The sequence below is a fragment of the Myotis myotis genome, unplaced genomic scaffold, assembly GCF_014108235.1.
Source record: "Myotis myotis isolate mMyoMyo1 unplaced genomic scaffold, mMyoMyo1.p scaffold_m19_p_9, whole genome shotgun sequence".
NCBI classification, from domain to species: domain Eukaryota; kingdom Metazoa; phylum Chordata; class Mammalia; order Chiroptera; family Vespertilionidae; genus Myotis; species Myotis myotis.
The window spans coordinates 55,138,763-55,159,033 of record NW_023416401.1 but is presented as its reverse complement, the minus strand read 5'-3'; the positions used below and the strand labels follow the sequence as shown (position 1 = coordinate 55,159,033).

The following is a 20,271-nucleotide window of genomic DNA, read 5'->3' as shown; positions in this document are numbered from 1 at the left end:
ACAAAGAATTTAACCAACACATGAAACTAATACTCATTCTCTTGAAAGCTCCGCACAGGTAAAACTCCTGGACCTTCAGGCACCTTTTCAAGGCTCCCTTCAGAGCTTCGCCTGCTGAATACCCACACAACCACCCAGTCTTGCAGAACATGCCATTAATCACTCCAACGTGGGTCCGGTGGCTGCACGTGCAGGGCATTCCTTCCTCATCCACCTTCTAGATAACCTTGCAGCTCTGGTGCATGGAACCTCATTTCCTCCTGTTGCCCTCACATCTCACAAAACAGAATGAAATTAACAATATTCAAAGCAGAAACCAGCAGTACTTACTGAAGATGGCAAACCTGGAGGAACTTTCCGAACTTTCTTTGTCTGTACCTCTGAAAGGAAATGAAGAGGCTGTGAGCTCCCCGCAGGCCCAGTTTCCTAACTAAAGCAGCTTAAACCACGAAGCCTTTAGATTAGACCAGATTTTCTTAAATCATTACCTTAGCAAAATGTTGCTACCATGACCACCTTTTATCCTGGCAGAAATCAAATTCTGCCTTTTTCATAAAAGTGCACATATTCAACTTTTTAATACTCTGATTGTTTAAAATGTTTCTCATATGGGCCGCGAAGAGAACATAAGAAATAAGCGCTCACCATAATAGCTCTTTCTCTACTACAGGGTGTTAACATACCCCACCCAATGCACTACTGAGGGGGAATCATGAGCCTGACAATTGAGCAAAATTTCATGATTTTTTTTGGGGGGGGGGATAGGATGAGAGAGTGGTATTAAAAAAGACAGAAAAAAGAGACTACTAAGAATCACTCAGGCATTCAAACAGAGGAATACCTTACCCATGGCACTACTGTGAAGAGGCCTCCTTCGGGGGTTATTGCTAGAATACTGATAATACTGGGAACCAGGTTTGGTGGGCGAAAGGGTTCCTGGATTGCCCATATCCATGTCACCTCCAAGGAGACTCTGCTGAAAGGTTAAAAAGGGAAAACAAGCAAATAAGGTTAATTTTTCACATTCACCACCCCCCAACTGATTGTTAGTACTTAAACCAATGCAATAAAGAAAACAGCATCTGCTAAGCTGAAACAATTAAAACCCACCAACACAAAAAGGGAAAGAAAGCAGTCTAAGAAGCTAGCACAGAGTCGGTGAATTTTTAATTCCTACTTTGGAAAGGAAGGTAGAAGGTGATTCCCTCCTAAGCAGTATTTTAATCTTTTAAGAGGACTAACATTTTGATTTAAAAGAAAAGGGCACTTATGTAAGACTAATGTTTTCTTTATCTCTACTTAAGCTCACATCTGGGAACTATTCATGCCCTTCCTTAACAAGAACCAAGCAGCATCTGATTTTCCGAATGCACACATCTCCCTGGCTGCTCACATTGGGGGTGAGTGGAGATAGATGCTAAGTCCACTGAGAACCTTGCCTCTGCCTCGGCACAGCACGATCCTCCACAGACTTACGCAGCACCCACAGAAAAGAAAATGCCAACGATCCGGGTGGAAATTCAAATCCTCACATTAACTCCCAAAATCATAGGAACAGGAGGCTTTCTACGCGAACAGGAACAGATTAAAGAACGTTAGGTGCCCTCTTGAGGACTATCGGAGGTTGAAACACATCCCCACAGATTAAACATTTACCTGAACACGAGAAAACTTTCACAAATATCATTAACTTATCACAGTGTGGCAAATTACTAAACCTTCGAAAATGATGACATATGAAAGATTATATAATATCACATTTTCTAAAAACTACATAGAAACTTACCCATAACATATAAATCGTCTGATTAAGCTCTGCATTGAACACATTGTTCTTTTAATTATTCTGATGTGAAAGAAAACAAGTGTAGATACTACCATTTATATTAAGAGCAAATTTACTATTTAATAAAGAAATTTTAAAATTAAGTACTAAAAATCTAACTTTATCGTTACTTGTAATCAACTTTTACTGACTGAACTAATTACTGTCCTTGATAAAGTACAGAATGTGTTTTCCCTAATCTAAATTCTAATCACCATGTCACTCACAACAGACTTAGGGATGCTTCACTAACACACTATTCACATGCAAAATACTCTAAATAGGCCAATTATGACTCTGCCCCTGTTCCCTGGTTAACCCGCTGAGAACTGAAAAATTTCACAAGGCAGTCACCAACTAAAACAAAGGGTCCTTGTTTTAAATTAAGGCAGTCTTTTTGATTCCTAAATAGCTCAACAAAGTGGCATGTCTGCTAGTGAAAGCAGTTGGTCAAATATGACCCATAAGCTGGAAAATCAAAAATTTAAACCTTCCCTTTCCCCTGCCATATAGCGAAATATCATAAAGAGACCCTTCCATTCCCAGGGATTTGTGAGTGCTGGATGAGTAATAGATAAAGGACTAATCAGCTACTGACAAGCTAGCTTTTGCCTGATTCCAGTTTCAGACTTTTTGAAGGGATACATAATAAACCTTACTTTGAAATAAAACTTCAAGGGTGAGATTTTAGGTTGGAAGCGCATTTTGAGTAATCAGCTCACTGTAAGTATCTTAATATCTGCCAAATAAATTGCCAATAAAAACCAGATTATATACCAGATAAAAATCTGGCTTTCACATGCTCAATTACTGTCTCTTCTGAATTTAAGATGTCAAAATGCTATGCAATGACAAACTAAAATACAGAGCTTTTTATAATCAACTTTTCTACAAAATCAGGAATCCAACAGTATATCATCAAATGATTTCTTTGTCATTTTAGGAATGGTATTAAACATTTTTAGAATCTCAATCAAAAATCTTGATCTTGGTAAATCTTATTAACGAAGTCTATATTTAAGTCCAAATCCAAATTTTCTTTGAAATTTTCATTAATAAATCTGCAGATGATTTAAATCACAACCTCTTATAGTTTGGTAAATCTACAAATGAGTCTTTATTTCATTGGAAATAGGAGTCCAAAACTATATTATTGATAATATTTTTGTACTTTACTTTTTAATTAAATTTATTGGATGACATTGGTTAATAACAATATACTTAATATACACTTAAGTTTCAGGTGAATAACTTTATAATAAGACACCTATATATGCCATGGTGTGCTCAACACCTGAAGTGTAGTCTCCTTCCTTCACCATATATTTGATCCCCTTTACCTTCTCAAGTCCTCCCTTCCCTTCCCTTCTGGTAACCATGGATTATCCCATTTCTTCATGTTTATTTTTCTAAAATTATACAAAATATTCAGAAAAGTGCTGAGCAGATTTTTTTAAATGCTTGTCTTTTTAATAAGCTTAACTATTGCTTTGTTTTGTTGGTACTGGTGGCAAAGATTTTCACTCCCAAGAAAGTAGATGCATTCAATAAGTCACCATAAAAAGAAACTTGCAATACTGTATTTTAGCAGCATTCGCAATAGAGCTGTGAAAAATATAAAATGATAACTAGATGGTAGCTAAGAGCCTGGGGCTCACCTTATTGTTGCTAATGTAAAAGAAAATTATTTCATGGGCCAGTTGTAAATAGATCATGTATGCGACTCCAGAAAGTGCAGCCAGCCACATGAACTGTGTAGAGTGACTTAGTCTAAAACCAGACAGCGCCGACAAACATTTAGTGGCCCATGCTAATCTCTTTTTTTACAAAGCACATTTCTGTGTCTATCTTTTTAGACTTGTTTGTTCCTTTTTCTTTTTCACTTGACAACAGAATCATTCTTCTAATGTAACAAAAATAAGCATTTCCTCACACTTAAGGGGGCCCTATTCAGCCCCCAGGGAAAATCAAGATAAAAATATATGTGTTCTCATTGTAGAGTATACTTGTGAAATGAACAATGGCCATTGACTATTGTTTGGCCTTTACGTCACACACTTAACTGTAGCAATAAGAAAGATAAAAAAATTTTCCACCAGCTGAAAAATCTGAGTTTACAAATTTAAAAAGATAAATTAATTTGATTGAATAAGGTAAATTAAGTATTGCATAAAATGGACAAGGAATTCATTTACAGACGAACTTACCTACATGTAGTGTAAAGACAAATTTATGGTTAATAAATGTTAAGGTTGAAAGGTAAAGTCTACTTTTAAATGGGTCAATTTCTCTTTGCCTTGTATAGGGTTAGCGAGGTTTTAGGTTTTGACATTGTGCAAGCTCATGCTCTGCGGTTACACTGGGTCCCAGGAGAAGGCTGCCCACGTCTGCCAGGAAACACTGGAAGCAAGATGTGGCATCTCAGAAAGCTAACCTGTAAATCTTAAACCCATGGTTTAGCATTTGCTTAACTGTCTGCAATGTGATGAGATGAGCTCTTCCCCTTATTCATTCCTTACTTTATTGAAAGATAAACAATTTTAAGACTCAAAATACTCTAATCAAAGTATTAAATAGGCGGATATTGTCGATCAGGTTTAAATATTTTGGGGTCTACCCCCTGCAGCCAATTCTTCAGCAGAGGGCCAGTCCCAACATAGCCACTCCAATGCCAAGTGCAGCATTCTGTGAGGGTCCCTTTCAATTAAAATTTTTGTTTGTTTTACATCAGATCTGGGTTTCAGACTGTCTTTCTAACAGATTTTCAACCCTGCCCCCATTTCTTTTGGGGAAAGCTTTTTAACATCCTTGATCAACCACTGAACTTGGCTTATGCAACCAAGAATGCAAACCATGAATTAAAATTGAGTAACAGAAAAGCAGCATACATCTCAAATTAGATTTATAACTGAATGGTAATCAAAAATAGAACTGACTGCTTCAAGCTTAAATTATCAACTTTTTTCTTGTTAAACTAAAATCATCTTGCTCTGAACTATTATTTCTTTTCAGTCAGCACTTTAAATGCATTGGGTGGGTGGTACATTTCTTAAAAGGAAGATTATATTTACCCTTAATTATAGATATGAGTGAGATCACAGTACAACGAATGCTGCTTTTCTGGCTTATAATTAATTCATCTAATAGGTGGATGACCTTGAATTTCAGAGTTGGAATCTGGGAGAGAGAGAAAAAAAAAGAAATAGAAGGAAAAAATATCTCTGGGGAAGGCAAATGCGCCCCTGGATTCTTAGGCTTTCTCTGATTTTGCGTCACTCCCATTACGTTGTGATCTGATATCAGACACAACATCTTGGGGGGATGTTGTAGAACAGAGAAAAGCAGTCTCAGATGAAACCAGATTAAGCTCATTTTCTGAACTATTGCCAAATGCTTGTGAGTCTAATTCATGTTTGGGTATTCTAATACTCACACAGCTGCAATTCCATTCTTTCATCACAAACCTAAGTGATGTATAGTGGCTTTGTGTGGCGAACTGACTCTATAAAGCCAGGAATTTTGGAAGGCTTTACATTAATATGAAAAGAAAATTCTGAACCATGTTAAATTTAAGAATACTGGATATATGTATAGATACCTAATAGACTTTTCAGCGCTAAGCGCAAAATTCATACTGAGAAAAATTAAAAATTACATTTGTTTAAAACTCTTAAAAAAAAAAAAAAAAGCACAACTGAGGTCATTTCTACATAGCTAATTCTGCACAGAATTGGATTTTCAAAGACACTGCTGAATAAGATTCCTAACAGCCACGGGGAAGTTTTTGCAAATCCCTGTCGAATAGCTGCTGCTGAATTTGCCATTTTGACCACAGAAGGGCCATTGCTGACTTACTACAGTAGCAGGAGGGGACGATAATTTTGCTGCTGTTGGCACTTACTCTGCAACATAGAATATATCTTGCACCAAAGGGCAATGAAGAAGGCAGTATTTCCACCTGTCCACTTTTGAACTTCAAAGCTCAAAACTGAAAGTCAGTCCAGTTTTGAGGACAGTCTTTAGTCCTGAACCTGAAGTTCCCAGAATGCACTTTTTTTGGTTTATTTTGATTTCTGTCCTATGCCTGATTTCAACAAAGGAGAACTGGGGACACTTAGAAAGATAAGATAACTTTCATAATCAGGGTCTTAACAGATTGTTATTGTGCTGTGGAGAAATGCAGATTATTAAAATTATCATTTAACAAAGCTTTTCTTTTAAGTACCTTTGGTCAATGTTCTCTATTTCCACTGTAAAAGTGGAGTGCACACTGTACCAGTCAGAGTGGAGTCTAAACCTCCTAAGAAAAGAGAGAGGTTGTTTTGAATTCAGAAAGATCACCCAGAAAGTTCAGAAGCACACACAGCAAAATGACTGGGGGTCAGTTATGCAACTGCTCTAAACCCTCTTTCCTCCTCTGTAAAAAGGGAATAATAAAAGCTCTACCACAGTGTCACCAGAACACATTATACAACATATGTAACATGTCCAGGAGAGCTGGTGTCCAGCACATGGCTGCCCTCCTTCCCTGTTCCTCCAACTCACAGTCCCATATTACAGCCCACTGAGGATTATGTAAACGGTTCCTCAAGAGTTGAGAATGACTGTCAGTTAGTATACACTGAGGCAATAATTTTGAAAAGCCACTATAAAAACTAAAACCTAAAAACTAGTTAAATAAACCTAATTGCCCAGAGTTACACTGGCAACAAGAAATGGCTAGTTTGAATCCATATTTAATAAAGAAACTAGCCAACAATCAGTCTCAATAATTTCAGCATAGTGGCCATTTTCCTGAAACAGCCATAAGGATTCCTTCAAGGGCTCATTGAATTTTGCTTTTGTAAGCACAAGCAAACTATGACTGCTAATTCAACTATACGTGTGAACAAAACTAGTCAGACTAGGTATTGCCAAACTAGGTACGCAAAAACAAAAACAAAAATGTATTTGATATAATTTTATCAATCATGTGATGTTAAATTCAAACTCTTACTACTATATTGGCCACTGATAAATGACTTCAAACAGGTTCAAATTTTATTTTTCTCCTTGCAAGGCCTATTACCAGTATTTAATAAGTGTTATGTGGTATTTACCAAGTGCTATTCTAAAAAAATATTCCCCCATCACATCACAAAAAATAAATAAATGCACTTGATCATTTTGGTTGGAAATGTGCATAACTCCCAAAGAATCCAAGTGAAATTTTACAAATGCATCTATTTTATTACTGATTATATTTCACCAAATATTTAAAAATTCTAATATACTGTTTTTTCCTGTAAACACATCACCTTATATTTAAACATTATAATGTGATACAAAGGTTACCATGGTAACTATTACTTAATGTATAACAGAGTGATAGTCAAATAAAAAGTCATTCATTTTGGTATAGAAATTACAGCTGCCCAAGGGTTGGCAAAATTTATTCATACACCTATTTGACTACCTCTCAAATTAAAAAGAACAAACAAACATTACTTATTGTATACAATAAACTGAGGAGGTTTTTCTGTGTTTTCTGAAAATCCACTCTGGATTCCCATGTCATCTATTACATATTAAAAAGAGGATTTCATTTGTTAGTGAGACGGTAGAAATTTAGCTAAAAGGAAACACCAAAACAATCAGCAACCTACAATAAAAGTAGATTTGAAGCAATCTGATATAAACAATATAGAACTAAAGATGACTTACTTCTTTTCAGATTATGCTCCTTGTCAGTTGAGGAAGTTTATTTAATATATAATTTGATAAGTATGCTATAATAACTACTTGCCTTAAAATGCTTCTCTTCAGCAATTCTGTTCCAGTGTAAAAATAGAACATTTTGAGTAAGACCTGTTAATATACCAGGGAATTAGCGCCACTTCTCATTCTATAAATATAAACATGTGGCTACAATAGATGTGCTGAAAAGTACATTTGTCCAGGTTGCTATTTTAGTTAAATAAAAGAATATCAAACTGTCACATGTCAGTCTTCTTTTCATTGGGTGAGAAAGGTTCCATTTCAAGGTTGTTGTAAATGCTCTCCCCTCTGAGCAAGGACCTATAAAAACCCTTTTCAGGTAGAGATTGTCCTCCCAGAGCACAGGACTGGGATCTCACTCATCCTGCTTACCCAGCACCTGGCATAGGTGCTCCATTAAACTCTGACAGCTACGCTAGAAGATTCACTAAAATAAAGTATCCTGACAACTGTCTGAACTTATAAATAAGGTGACAAGATTACCATATATCACAAGAAAACTGAGGTTCTATGGAGAATCGGGAAATAGACAGAGATCTTCAAATCATCCTGCAGTTACTGGAGCCCTGACTACCCTTCCAGAGTTCAGTGTGGCCCCTGCTCCCGTGGGTCAGCTTTCAACGTGCATTAAGAGGACCTCCCAAAGTTCTTTTTCTTGAATATATGGCTTATCAAAAACTGGTATAAAGACCAACTAGTTTATACACTAGTTAAAAGAGGAAATAACGTATTCATGTTTTTACTCCTGGTGAGCTTACACAGAGACCTGCCACTGCAATTGCTCACTGCATATTGCAATGAATGCAGAACATTGCTTCTGACCAAACTGAGAACTTAAGGTAACAATTCTAGGTACTGTTAGCAAATTTCTATTCCATTAATCATTCCAACTACTGTTGCTTTAATAGTAGTAGTAGCAGCAGCAGCAGCAGTAGTAGTAATAGTACGAGGAGGAGGAAGAACGTGAAATCAGAGTCGTGGGAACTGTAAGAGGTGTAGTAGTAGCAGCAGCTATTGCCACGGAGTGTCTGCTATGAGCCAGACACAGCTGCAGACCCTTTACATACTAACAAGGCAGAAGATACAGCCCCATTGTACGCGAGGACATGAGCGTGGGAACGCTGCCTGACCCGTGTGGCTGGCAAGCGGCAGAGCCAGGATGGGAATTCGCTTAGGCTTGACTTCACAGCCGGTGCTTGTCTTCTCCCTCACACACGCCCTCGCTCCAGTCCTTACCCTTGGTTTTATTCTTGCCTTCACCCCAACCATTAGGAGGAGTCCATCTGTTTCTCTTTAGTTCATCTTAAAATCAGAAGCTCACCTCTCAATCTTACTCCACAAGAGCCTCTAACTCAGTGGAGCAGCACATGCCTGCGTGGGAGCACCACTTGCCTCCTGGGTGATGCTGGACAACGACTCTAACCTCTGACCTCTGCAGGCGGCAGGCTTCATGTCTGGGAAATGCTGGCATAATCACACCTGCCTGTTGTGTGAATTAACTTAGATAATATGAAGTGCTTAGCAAAGTTCCTAGTACTTAACTTAGCCTTGATAAGGAGTACTGTTTGTGTGTGTATGTGTATATATATATATATATATATATATATATATATATATATATGTAAAATATCTTACTATATATGAATATTATGTAACATTGCTACATAAATTAGAATATAATGGGATATACTACCATATCTAAGTATCATACATAGTGTATATTACATAAATTTGTAATAGACTAAGGAAGTGTTAGGCTATAAAACAATATGCCCTTTCAATGAAATCTCAACTTATATCTCAGATCTCATATCTGAGTCTCCCACTGCCTTTACTTTGGCTCTCCACAGCCTCCTGGAGTTATCTACCCTTGATTTCTACGGAGTGGTCAGTTGTCTTCTCTAAGGAAGTATAAATGATCTTTCTCTCTCTCTCTCTCTCTCTCTCTCTCTCTCTCTCTCTCTCTCTCTCTCTCTCTCTTCCCCAGTGTGCTCATCTTAGTCCTGTCACATTTCAGTCCTTTTCATTCTAGACTTTTCTTCCTACTTCATCTGAAAACAATCACACGCTGTAACATTCCTCACAATGCACGCAAGGAAGTGTTTATTCACCGTCTTCTAGTCTGATAGTTCCAGGCAGAAAATGAGCCTCAGTCATCCTTCTGGCATTTAGCACAGTAGGCACTACTACACAGTGTGTCCTCAACAACTGACTAATTAATCAACTACGGAGTATGCTTACCTGATTTCACCAATTACCGTCATGAAGATAATTTCACCATCTCTAGCCTAGTAGATATATAATCCCTCCACCTATATATTCAGCCAGGTCCTCAGCTTTTTTCCTGTGCCTTTGGAGTGGTTTTGAGGAACACCCTATGAATGCTTCACCCAAAAAGCTAAAATGTGATCCTTAATATGTAAAAGTCACATCTTTCCGACAAACATTCTGCAGCTTCCTAATTATTCTCTAATGTCTTTAAAATATATATGAGGAGAAAAGACACTGCAGAAAAGAGGGAAAAGACACAACGAGAAAAGGAGAGATGGTTTGGGGAGAGTTTTGAAAAGAACGGTTCCTCTGGGAACACGGCACATAAAACTGGCCAGGAGAAATTAAAAGAGCTGGCTGAGAAATTACTCTCCTCAGCAGACAGCAAGATCTAAACTTGATATTTAGCACTGGGATTCTACTTTCCAAACTGTGGATAGTAGGCTGGCTCAAGACAGAATCGAAAGACAGCAGGTACTCAATGCACTTTAGTGGACTTATGGTCACAGAAATGGCCACAGTAGACTAGAGACAGAAGTAAGACAATCAAGGCAACAACTTACATACTGAGCTTCAAACACAACACACAGTTTTGGTACATTTCTTCATAGGAAGTTATACGACCTAAACTTCCAAAGACTATTGATATACCAACTTGCCTGAACTCTCTGACTGGGCTAGTGTTTCCAGAATGGCACCACTAAGAACAATGGTCAAATATTTTCGTAAAGGGCCAATGAGTAAACATTTTATTTTTTGGCAGCCATAAAGTCCCTGTCACAGTTATTCAGCTCTGCTGATGCATCATGAACTCAGGCATGCGTACTGTGTAGATGAACAGGTGGGGCTGTGCTCCAATAAAACTTTATCTATAAAAATAGGCTGTGGGCTGGATTTGGCTCCAGGCCATAGTTTGCTGACTTTCTTTTCTAGGATGAAGGTGTAGTGCTTATATGGGGCACATCCTCGAAGTTCAATTACTTTGTCATGGTAAGAACGCCACAAAATGTTATGGACGCCATCTGCACCCCTCACTCTCTCCTGCATGTTCCACCCTGAATGTTCATGTACTGCTAACAGAATTTAGTTTTCCAAAGCCCATAGCTGCTCCTTTTCTTTCGGCAGAAAAACCGTAACAAGCATGACAAACTCGCGGCCAGCAGGCATGCGGCCCACTGGCCACAAGTTTGACATGCCTGCACAAACTCTCACACCCTTCCCTCTAGCCCGACCCCACAGGCTCTGATCCACCTCGCAGGCGTCCCTCTCTCCTTCCTCACATTTAGTCCACGGGCTGCGCTAAGTGCCGACTGTGAGCCAGCCAGGATCAGGCTGGGTGCAGAACCTCCTCATCCAAACCTTGCCTCAACGCAGTCAAAGTACAGTGAGAATCACAGGGAATCCGCGCTTCCCCGACCACCTTCTCTCTCATCTCCAGCCACTGTCAGCTTCAGAGTTTCAGCCTTGACCTCTGCAGCTTCCCACCAAAACAGTGACCTGCCCACCTTTGAAATCCCATCCAGAGCTCACTCGAGGAAATCCTTCCTAGCTAAATAGCCAGTCCCCAATCTCTGTTTACTCAATATTCACACACATATTTTATAAGCAGCTTTCAAATCTTTAGAAGAAAGATGATATTTTAACAATGAGCAACCAACTAACTTTGCAGATTTAGAAATGAATTGTAATTTTTAAGTTTCCTGATAGTAATTACATCTATAGTTTATCTTCAAAGATGTAGGAAAGCATGGTTTTATTAAGTGTCCCCATAATTCCTTGTTTTACATATATTTAGATATTGAGCATCTGACACTGATTAGCTGTTCATAAGCCAGTTTAACAAAAATCATGACAGGATTCAGCAGCACAAACACTCCTAAAACACCAAAATAATCTCACATATCAACTTTTAAATAAACCAAATACTTTAATCTTTTATACAGATATTTTGCCAAAAAGTACTTGAGCAAAATTAATCGATGACTCAAAATTAAATTAGACTTTTAATACAAATACAAACAAAATGCCAAATAGAGAAAAATGAGTGAGTAGAGGGAGAACATGAGATGTTGAAATGATTCTAAATTTTATCTGGAAAATAAAATGCATGATAATTATAGCTAAGAAATATTTTTATGAAGAGGTTGGGAAACCCTACTATATCTACACTAATAAAAGACAAACATGCAAATTGACCATACCTTTGCTACACCTTAAGCCATGCTCACCAGCCAATCAGAGAGACTATATGCAAATTAACTCAACCAAGATGGCGGCCGGCAGCCATGGAGCTGGAGCAAGCAGGAGGCTTGTTTGCTCCAGTGATGGAGGAAGCCAAGCTTCTCACCTGCTGCGGCGGCTCTGAGCTCCACTCAAAGCAACAAAGTTTCAATTATAGAAGGTAAATAAACCCCAGATACCTGCTTTCAGCCAGCCTTGGCCATGGAGCTGGAGCAAGAGGCTTGGTTGCTCCAGTGATGGAGGAAGCCAAGCTTCCCTCCCACCCGCCCTGGCCTGCTCTGAGCTCCTCTCAAGGCTACAAGGTTTCAATTATAGAAGGTAAATAAATCCCAGAATAAAATAAAAAAAGAGGAGAGGCTGGGAACTTCCGTCGCCGGAAGTTGGCCAGCCTGAAAACGGCCCTCATCCCCTCACCCAGACTGGCCAGGCACCCCAGTGGGGACCCCCCACCCTAACGGGGGTGTGGCCAGCCTGAAAACACCCATCAGCTCCTCATCCAGGATGGCCAGGCACCCCAGCGGGACCCCCACCCTGATCTGGGACACCCTTCAGGGCAAACCAGCCAGCCCCCACCAATGCACCAGGCCTCTATCCTATTAATAAAAGGGTAATATGCAAACTGACCCAAACAGAACAACTGGGAATGACTGGTCACTATGACACACACTGACCACCAGGGGGCAGACGCTCAATGCAGGAGCTGCCCCCTGGTGGTCAGTGCGCTCCCACAGGGGGAGCTCTGCTCAGCCACAAGCCAGGCTGATGGCTGCTAGTATAGCGGTGGGAGCCTCTCCCGTCTCCTCAGCAGCACTAAGGATGTCTGACTTCAGCTTAGGCCTGCTCCTCACTGGCAAGTGGAGATCCCCCGAGGGCTCCCGGGCTGCCAGAGGGATGTCTGATTGCCAGCTTAGGCCAAATCCCCCCCCCAGGGAGCGGGCCTAAGCCAGCAGGTGGTCATCCCCCGAAGAGTCCCAGACTGCGAGAGGGCATAGGCCAGGCTGAGGACCCCCCCCCCCGAGTGCACAAATTTTTGTGCACTGGGCCTTTAGTCCTATATAATAAAAGGCTAATATGCAAATCGACTGAACAGCGGAACGACCAGTCACTATGACGCGCACTGACCACCAGGGGGCAGACGCTCAATGCAGGAGCTGCCCCCTGGTGGTCAGTGTGCTCCCACAGGGGGAGCGCCACTCAGCCAGAAGCCGGCCTCATGGCTGGCGATCACAGAGGCAGTGGTGGGAGCCTCTACCACCTCCCTGGCAGGTGAACATTCCCCCAAGGGGTCCCAGATCCTAGACTGTGAGAGGGTGCAGGCCGGGCTGAGGGGACCATCCCCCCTCCACAGTGCACAAATATCATGCACCAGGCTGCTAGAGTGTGTGAGTGTGTGTGTGTGTGTGTGTGTGTGTGTGTGTGTACGTATGTATACACATATCTGCTTTAAGTAAAGTAAATTAATACAATTTGGTACTACTACAGAAGGACAGACATAGCAATGACTGTATAGAAAGATTTATAATAAAGGTGTCATTAAAACTCAATGAGGAAACTAAAAATTCTTTAATAAACAATACTCAAAAGTTGCTTAGCATTTAAAGAAAATTAATTAGGTAGGTGTTTGCCTCACACACTTTATGCCAAAATGTATTTAAATGCAAAGGTTAAAATATAAAAGCAAGCCGAAACCGGTTTGGCTCAGTGGATAGAGCGTCGGCCTGTGGACTGAAAGGTCCCAGGTTCGATTCCGGTCAAGGGCATGTACCTGGGTTGCGGGCAATCCCCAGTGGGGGATGTGCAGGAGGCAGCTGATCAATGTTTCTCTCCCATCGATGTTTCTGACTCTCTATCTCTCTCCCTTCCTCTCTGTAAAAAATCAATAAAATATAAATATAAATATATATATATATATATATATATATATATATATATATATAAAAGCAAGAGAATAAAATAGGTCATTAAAAGAAAACATTTTAAAGTAGAGGCCTTTGTTAGCCCAGGTAAAACTATCACAGGTAGTTTATCAGGTATTTGAGAGCTTTCTATAGAAAACACCAGCAACAAACCTTCCAAAAATAAATTTAAAAGGGAAAAGACCACTTGATTAATTTTTAAAAGTGTAAAAGATAAACTGATTTTCATTTTAGTGTTTTATAGGTAAATTATGTTATTATTTATAACTTGCTAATGTTCATTACAAAAATGTAGAGAAGAGGGCTAGACTCCATGAACATGTAGCATCTCACTCTCCGGGGAGCCTCCCCATTGTGTTCACTTACATAATGTCCCGGAGAAGCACTGTACCTGCCCGCAGCGCTGGGGAGGAAAAACAATTTCGGACCAAGGTCTGCTGCACAAAGCCGGGGACAGAGCTCAGTGACAATGCTGGTTTCTCAAGCACTGAGAGTCAGCGGGTACTCTGACGCTCTCCAGGCAGCAACAGGCTTTTCCAGACGGACCAGCCTTCTTCCCACTCAATATTAGGCTTTGAGAGGCACACAGGGTGAAGAACTAAGCTGTTTTAGATGAAAGGTCCTCTTTCTAAACTTGCTTCAAAACATTTTTTAATCATATACATAGACCTTCTTTATATTATACTAGAGGCCAGTTGCAGGGAGATTCCAGAAATAATAGGCCTTCCTGAGACCAAAGAGAAGCAGAGAAGGGAGCGAAGTGGGCTTTGCTCCCTTCTCCACTGCCTCGCTCCCTCCCTTTGCCGCTTCGCCGTCAGCTCCCTCCCTTCTCTGCCGCCTCGACTCCCTCCCGTGTCCTCTGCTTTGCCTCCCTCCCATGTCCGCCACCTCGCTCCCTCCCTTCTCTGCCACTTCGCTCCCTCCTGTGTCCCCTGCCTCAGCTCCGTTCCCGTCTCTGCTACCTCCGATCCGTTCCCTTCTCCGCCGCTTGGCTCCCTTCTGCAGTGCTTGGCTTCCTTCTACACTGTCTTCAGTCTTCGCTGGGTGCCTGTGTATGCAAATCAACCGCCATTTTTGTTGGGTTAATTTGCATACTCTTCTGATTGGCTGGTGGGTGTAGCGAAGGTATGGTCAATTAGCATCTTTGTCTTTTATTAGTGTAGATTGTTAAATCTTATGTGAAATCTCAGAAGGAAGTAATTTACAATGATGGGCTTATAATCCTTTAACAATAATATCCGCTTTATTTGTTATTTGGCTTTTTTTCTTCCAGAAAAGGATAGGTATTTAACTTTTTTTCATGGGCAGGTCCATAATGCCTTGTCCTCAGTTTTGATGTTCTAAAATCTCTGAAAATGTTCTGCAGTTTTCTAACAAACCTGACCTGAACTGATGTGAGGATCTCTGTAATCTTTTTTATCCTCATGTTAGATACACCATATTAACTTCCTAAAATGCAAAAAATCCCTGAACTCTGAAATATACATGGCTGCAAGGGCTCTGTGGCCTATAAAGTTCTTTTCCTATCAAGAGCTTAAAACGTGGTGCGAAAGGAAATTTACTACACCACCTTTTAATTACTTTGGAGATACTGTCAACACCTAAACCTATTTAAAGTAAAAGCGACTTTCAATTCCTTTAGAACAGGGATCCTCAAACTACGGCCCACGGGCCACATGCAAATACAAATATTGTATTTGTTCCCGTTTTTGTGTTTTTTTTTTAACTTCAAATTAAGATATGTGCAGTGTGCATAGGAATTTGTTCATAGTTTTTTTTTTAAACTATAGTCCGGCCCTCCAACGGTCTGAGGGACAGTGAACTGGCCTCCTGTTTAAAAAGTTTGAGGACCTCTGCTTTAGAATATCCACACCCAGCCTGCTCCAGTGAGCAGAGCATGCACGTCAACGTGTCCAGTTAGCCCAACCCTTATAGATAACCAATGAGAGGCAGTGAGACCTGTCGTCATTGTTTCACGGTAATGCTCTCTCTCCTGGAGAGCATTTTTATATTAAGAACTCTCAATCATATCTGTTAACATTTTCGGTTGTTTTGGTTTGTATACTACTTAATTTGTTGGACACGTACGTTTCACTGCCCTTTGAAGAAAGTTTTATGTACCCAAAATCCTCGTCAAACCTCCCGTTTCACCATGTGGTGGAGGGGAAGATCCACCCGCCTCCTGACCCAGCATGATCTTGGCCCTGAAGTGGGTGCTGCTCACTCAAAGCCAAGTTCCTCTACAGCAGGTGTGGGGAATGTCCGGCCCGCAGGCGCTGTAAGGCCTGAGAAATCATTTGGTCTGACCCTGCCAAGGCATTGGGGTGAGTTAATTAAATGTTTGACCAAACAGAGCAGGCTAATTCTTAAGTTGATAAATCTGTACAGCCCTGGAATGATGTTATATATCCAAATGGCCCTTGACAACTGTGTGTATGTTTTTATGTATGTCCAGATATATATAATTTTATATATTTATTTGTTTATTTTTATACTGTCCCCATCCAAACACCTACAAACCAGTCTGCCATCCTTCCACCTTCTGCCAACACAGACAACAAAGCTCTTGCAACTTCTATCCCTTTGTCCACAGGATTTGAGGAAATTACGATACAGCAAAAACTTTTCACAGTTCGGTCAAGTCCGGGCTCCTATACTTTAGAAAACATGTACAACTCGCCAAAACCGGCTTGGCTCAGTGGATAGAGCATCGGCCTGCGGACTGAAAGGTCCCAGGTTCGATTCCGGTCAAGGGCATGTACCTGGGTTGCGGGCACATCCCCAGTAGGAGATGTGCAGGAGGCAGCTGATCAATGTTTCTCTCTCATCGATGTTTCTAACTCTCTATCTCTCTCCCTTCCTCTCTGTAAAAAATCAATAAAATATATTTTAAAAAAGAAAAGAAAACATGTACAACTCATAAGTTTATTCCTTCAACAAATAGCATTACATGTTCTGGGAACTATTCTGGGCAGAGGTATAAATCACAGTCCAATGTAAGTTTCACTTGTAGATGTGAAAGAAAATATGAACAAATAAGTAAGTTAGCAGTTTTGCAAGGCATTCTATATGTTCATGACTAGAAAAATATAAAACATAATGCGAACCTGTAAAAATATGCAAGGGGAATGAATTATAGATCATACACCAGGTAAGATTTAATAAGGATAAAAACCTTCCTTAAATTAATTTGTCTTTAATTTTTGTATCCTCCAATGAAATAATCAATAGATCCTAAAACCAGCAGGTGACAGATGATGAGAAACTTTATGATGGGGAGCAGACTGCCGCACAAGTATTCACTGATCAATCCAAGCATCATGACAAGAGAATGACCAAACATTATCCTTCGCTTCATGAGAAGCAAAAGAATGTAAACAAGAGAACCCATGAAAAAAATGGATCCTACATCTTATGAAAACTTTAGAATCAACTATCATTTTATAGGAAATATAGAGAATCAGTCCAATCTAGATTGGGGATATTATTTAGAAAAAAAAATGACCCAGATATAATAGTAAAAGGGAGATGGATGGGCAGAGTTACAGATTTTAAAAAGACTTAAGAGACATGATAATCAAATGCAACATGTGACCTTGTTTGGAATTCGATTCAAGGTCCAACTGTAAAAAGACATTTGCAAGACAAGCATCATGACAATCTCAAGGTGCTATCAAAGTATCATTGACAGTTTTGCTAGCTGTGGCTATGAAACAGAAAGAGGGGGCTTATTTGTTAGAAAGGTTCCTGAAATACTTACAGGTGAGATAATTTGCTATCTGGGCATTGCTTTTAAATATTTCAGAAACATAAAGTAGAAGGGTGGCTATATAAAAAAGACTGGGAAATGGCATCTGTTGAAACTAGATGATGGATACATGAAAAATCATTTTGCAATTTTCTCGATGTTTTGTGAATTTGAGAATTTCCATAATAAAAATGTTGTAAAAGTTTAACATATCGTTAAAACAAATTCTTCATGTTTTTAAATTGAAGGAGGAGATTGCACACCAGCAGTGGGGTTAAAAGCTGCAGATTCCTCTAAGATTCATACTCCATCCTTTTCTTAGAGTCCCGAAAATTTTAAAACTGGCATAGAGACAAAGTCATTTGAGATACTAGACTAAAGGCCAAGCAGATGGTCAGAGAAAGAACCAGAAGACCCTGATCAGAGGACCAGTTCCTAAAGTTGTCCTCTGCCCCTGTGCCAGGATGCTCAGCTCCTTTAAAAGTCAACCGAGGCCCATGAACAGTCAGAGCACACTGCAGCCCCTTTGGGAGAAAACAAATTCCCAGCAAGCACATAAGACAACCACCCTCGTCAACTCCCCCTAGGCATCCATATTGCCCTCACAGCTCACAGGTGGCTTACCAGGAAATTTTAAAATATTCAAATACTATAAATTTGGCATTAAGGCAAAAAAAGATATTGGGGGGGGGGGTGCAAAAGCCAGCAGCTGGATATTTTTTACACTGACATAAATAAAAATGTATACATTAAATGTCTTATAAAAGTCAACTTGGGCAGTTCGCTGAACTGGGTTAGTTGGCTACTGCTCAAATATCAGCCTGTCAGTCTGCAGGAGAAAAGAGCTGTGCTTTTGTAGCTCTCAGACACCAGTGTTTTCACTCACCATGCAGTGGACCAAAGGGAAGTGCTGCCTCCCATAACGAGCTCCTGGCCTACCCTGCTCATCCCATGCCCTGCAGAAGAATGGAGCTTCCGGGTGAGGGGCTCCATTAGTCAAGGACCAGCTCTCCCCACAACAAGCTCATGCTGACCCCAACCCCAACTGTAAGTTAAAAAAGAGGAGCATTCAATCAACTAAGCAGAGAGCTTCTCATCACCCGAGGGCTTCCTAAGGGTGCCCGCCTAAGGGGCCCTTCCTGATTCGCAGTGGGCCCTCACCATGCGAATCACTTTCCCAAACAGGATTTTAGGGCACTCGAATGTGTTAGTGCAAATGACAACTGTCTGTCAAACTTTAGAGCTCAGCGAGATCTAATTAGGCCGCAGAGTGTGAAGAAAGGAATGAGAGGGTCTTGATAGAGAGGACTAAAATATACCCATCTGCAGGAAAATATGTGCATCAGGCAGACTATTAACAAAGGGCCAGTTACTAGGTTGGAAAATAATGAATATAAACAGAAGAGGAAAGACATGGAATATAAGTATATAAAGGTTAAATTGCAAAATGTGTTTTCTTTTTTAAATAAAATTTGTGAATCGTTCTGTAATATGCTATATACTGGTTTTGGGGGAAATGTTGCCATTTTTCTTACAATCTTTGCATTGAATGAAACATTTTAAGTGGCATCGCCTGTCCTGATTCAAACCTGGATGACTAACGTAATTCCAATTGAATATGTCACATAGATAGGATTGTCAAGTCTTACTCATACATGGTGTGACCAGTTTTTTTTTGGTATTATTGAGGTCTTCCGAGGTTTTGTTTTTAATCTTCACTTTGGCCACTTCGTGTTTCATAATACCTCTGCCAGGGAGGGCAGAAAGTTAGACTTCCTGCAAGAGTTGTGGATGCCTGATCTCAGCAGGCATAGGATGTTCAGAGGACAGGAAAGAGTTTGAAAACAGAGGCGAAAGAATCCGGGTGAAGCAAGCAAACAGCCATGAAGGATCTTGCTTGTAGGCTGAGATAGAGGGACTAGGGCCCCAGTCTTCTTAGACAAGTTCTAAGAAGCTGAACTTCCCTAGCCTTAGCCTCTTCATTTGCAAAGTGGAGATGGTCATTCCACCTGTTCATGGAGTGGCTTGGAGGAATACAGACATGAGGAGGGGCGTGGGGGGACTGGATGAAGGAGAGTGAAAAGATTAGCCAAAGATGCCCAGCCAGTATGGCTCAGTGGTTGAACATCGACCCATGCACCAAGAGGTAGCCGGTTCAATTCCTGGTCAGGGCACATACCCAGGTTTTGGGCTCAATACCCAGTAAGGATATACAGAAAGCAACAGATCAATGTTTCTCACATGAATGTTTTTATCTCTCTCCTTCTCCCTTCCTCTCTATGTAAAATCAATAAAAACATATTTTAAAAAATATTTTAAGATTAGCCAAAGAACATGTATACATTACCCATGAACACAGACAACAGTGTGGTTGTGGGATGGGCCTAGGTGAAGGTGGATAGGGGAGGGGAAATGGGGGACATTTGTAAAAGTATCAACATTGTTTTTAAGTAAAAAAAAAAGAATGTGTAGCAACTTTGTCAAATGAAAGCCAATCCAAAGCAAAATTAATA

General features: G+C 40.3%; 1 protein-coding gene across 34 annotated transcripts in view; it reads right to left on the bottom strand.

Annotated features, from left to right (window-relative positions):
* TCF4 (transcription factor 4) overlaps nucleotides 1-20,271 on the bottom strand; it is a 344,143-nt gene that overhangs the window by 123,205 nt on the left and 200,667 nt on the right. For 21 of the 34 annotated variants that reach the window (XR_004970074.1, XR_004970073.1, XM_036323265.1 and 18 more), the window contains 2 exons: nucleotides 847-976; nucleotides 331-380 (listed from right to left, as the gene is read on the bottom strand). The exons of 3 other annotated variants lie outside the window; for them this stretch is intronic. Coding sequence is in view for 29 of the 31 variants with exons in the window: in XM_036323265.1 (XP_036179158.1) it covers nucleotides 331-380; nucleotides 847-976 (180 nt within the window). In the remaining 2 variants the exon portion in view is untranslated. Of the gene's footprint in view, nucleotides 1-330; nucleotides 381-846; nucleotides 977-4,896; nucleotides 5,165-6,050; nucleotides 6,143-20,271 lie in introns of those variants that run through there. 10 more of the 34 variants (XM_036323267.1, XM_036323299.1, XM_036323275.1 and 7 more) reach the window with 3 other exon arrangements.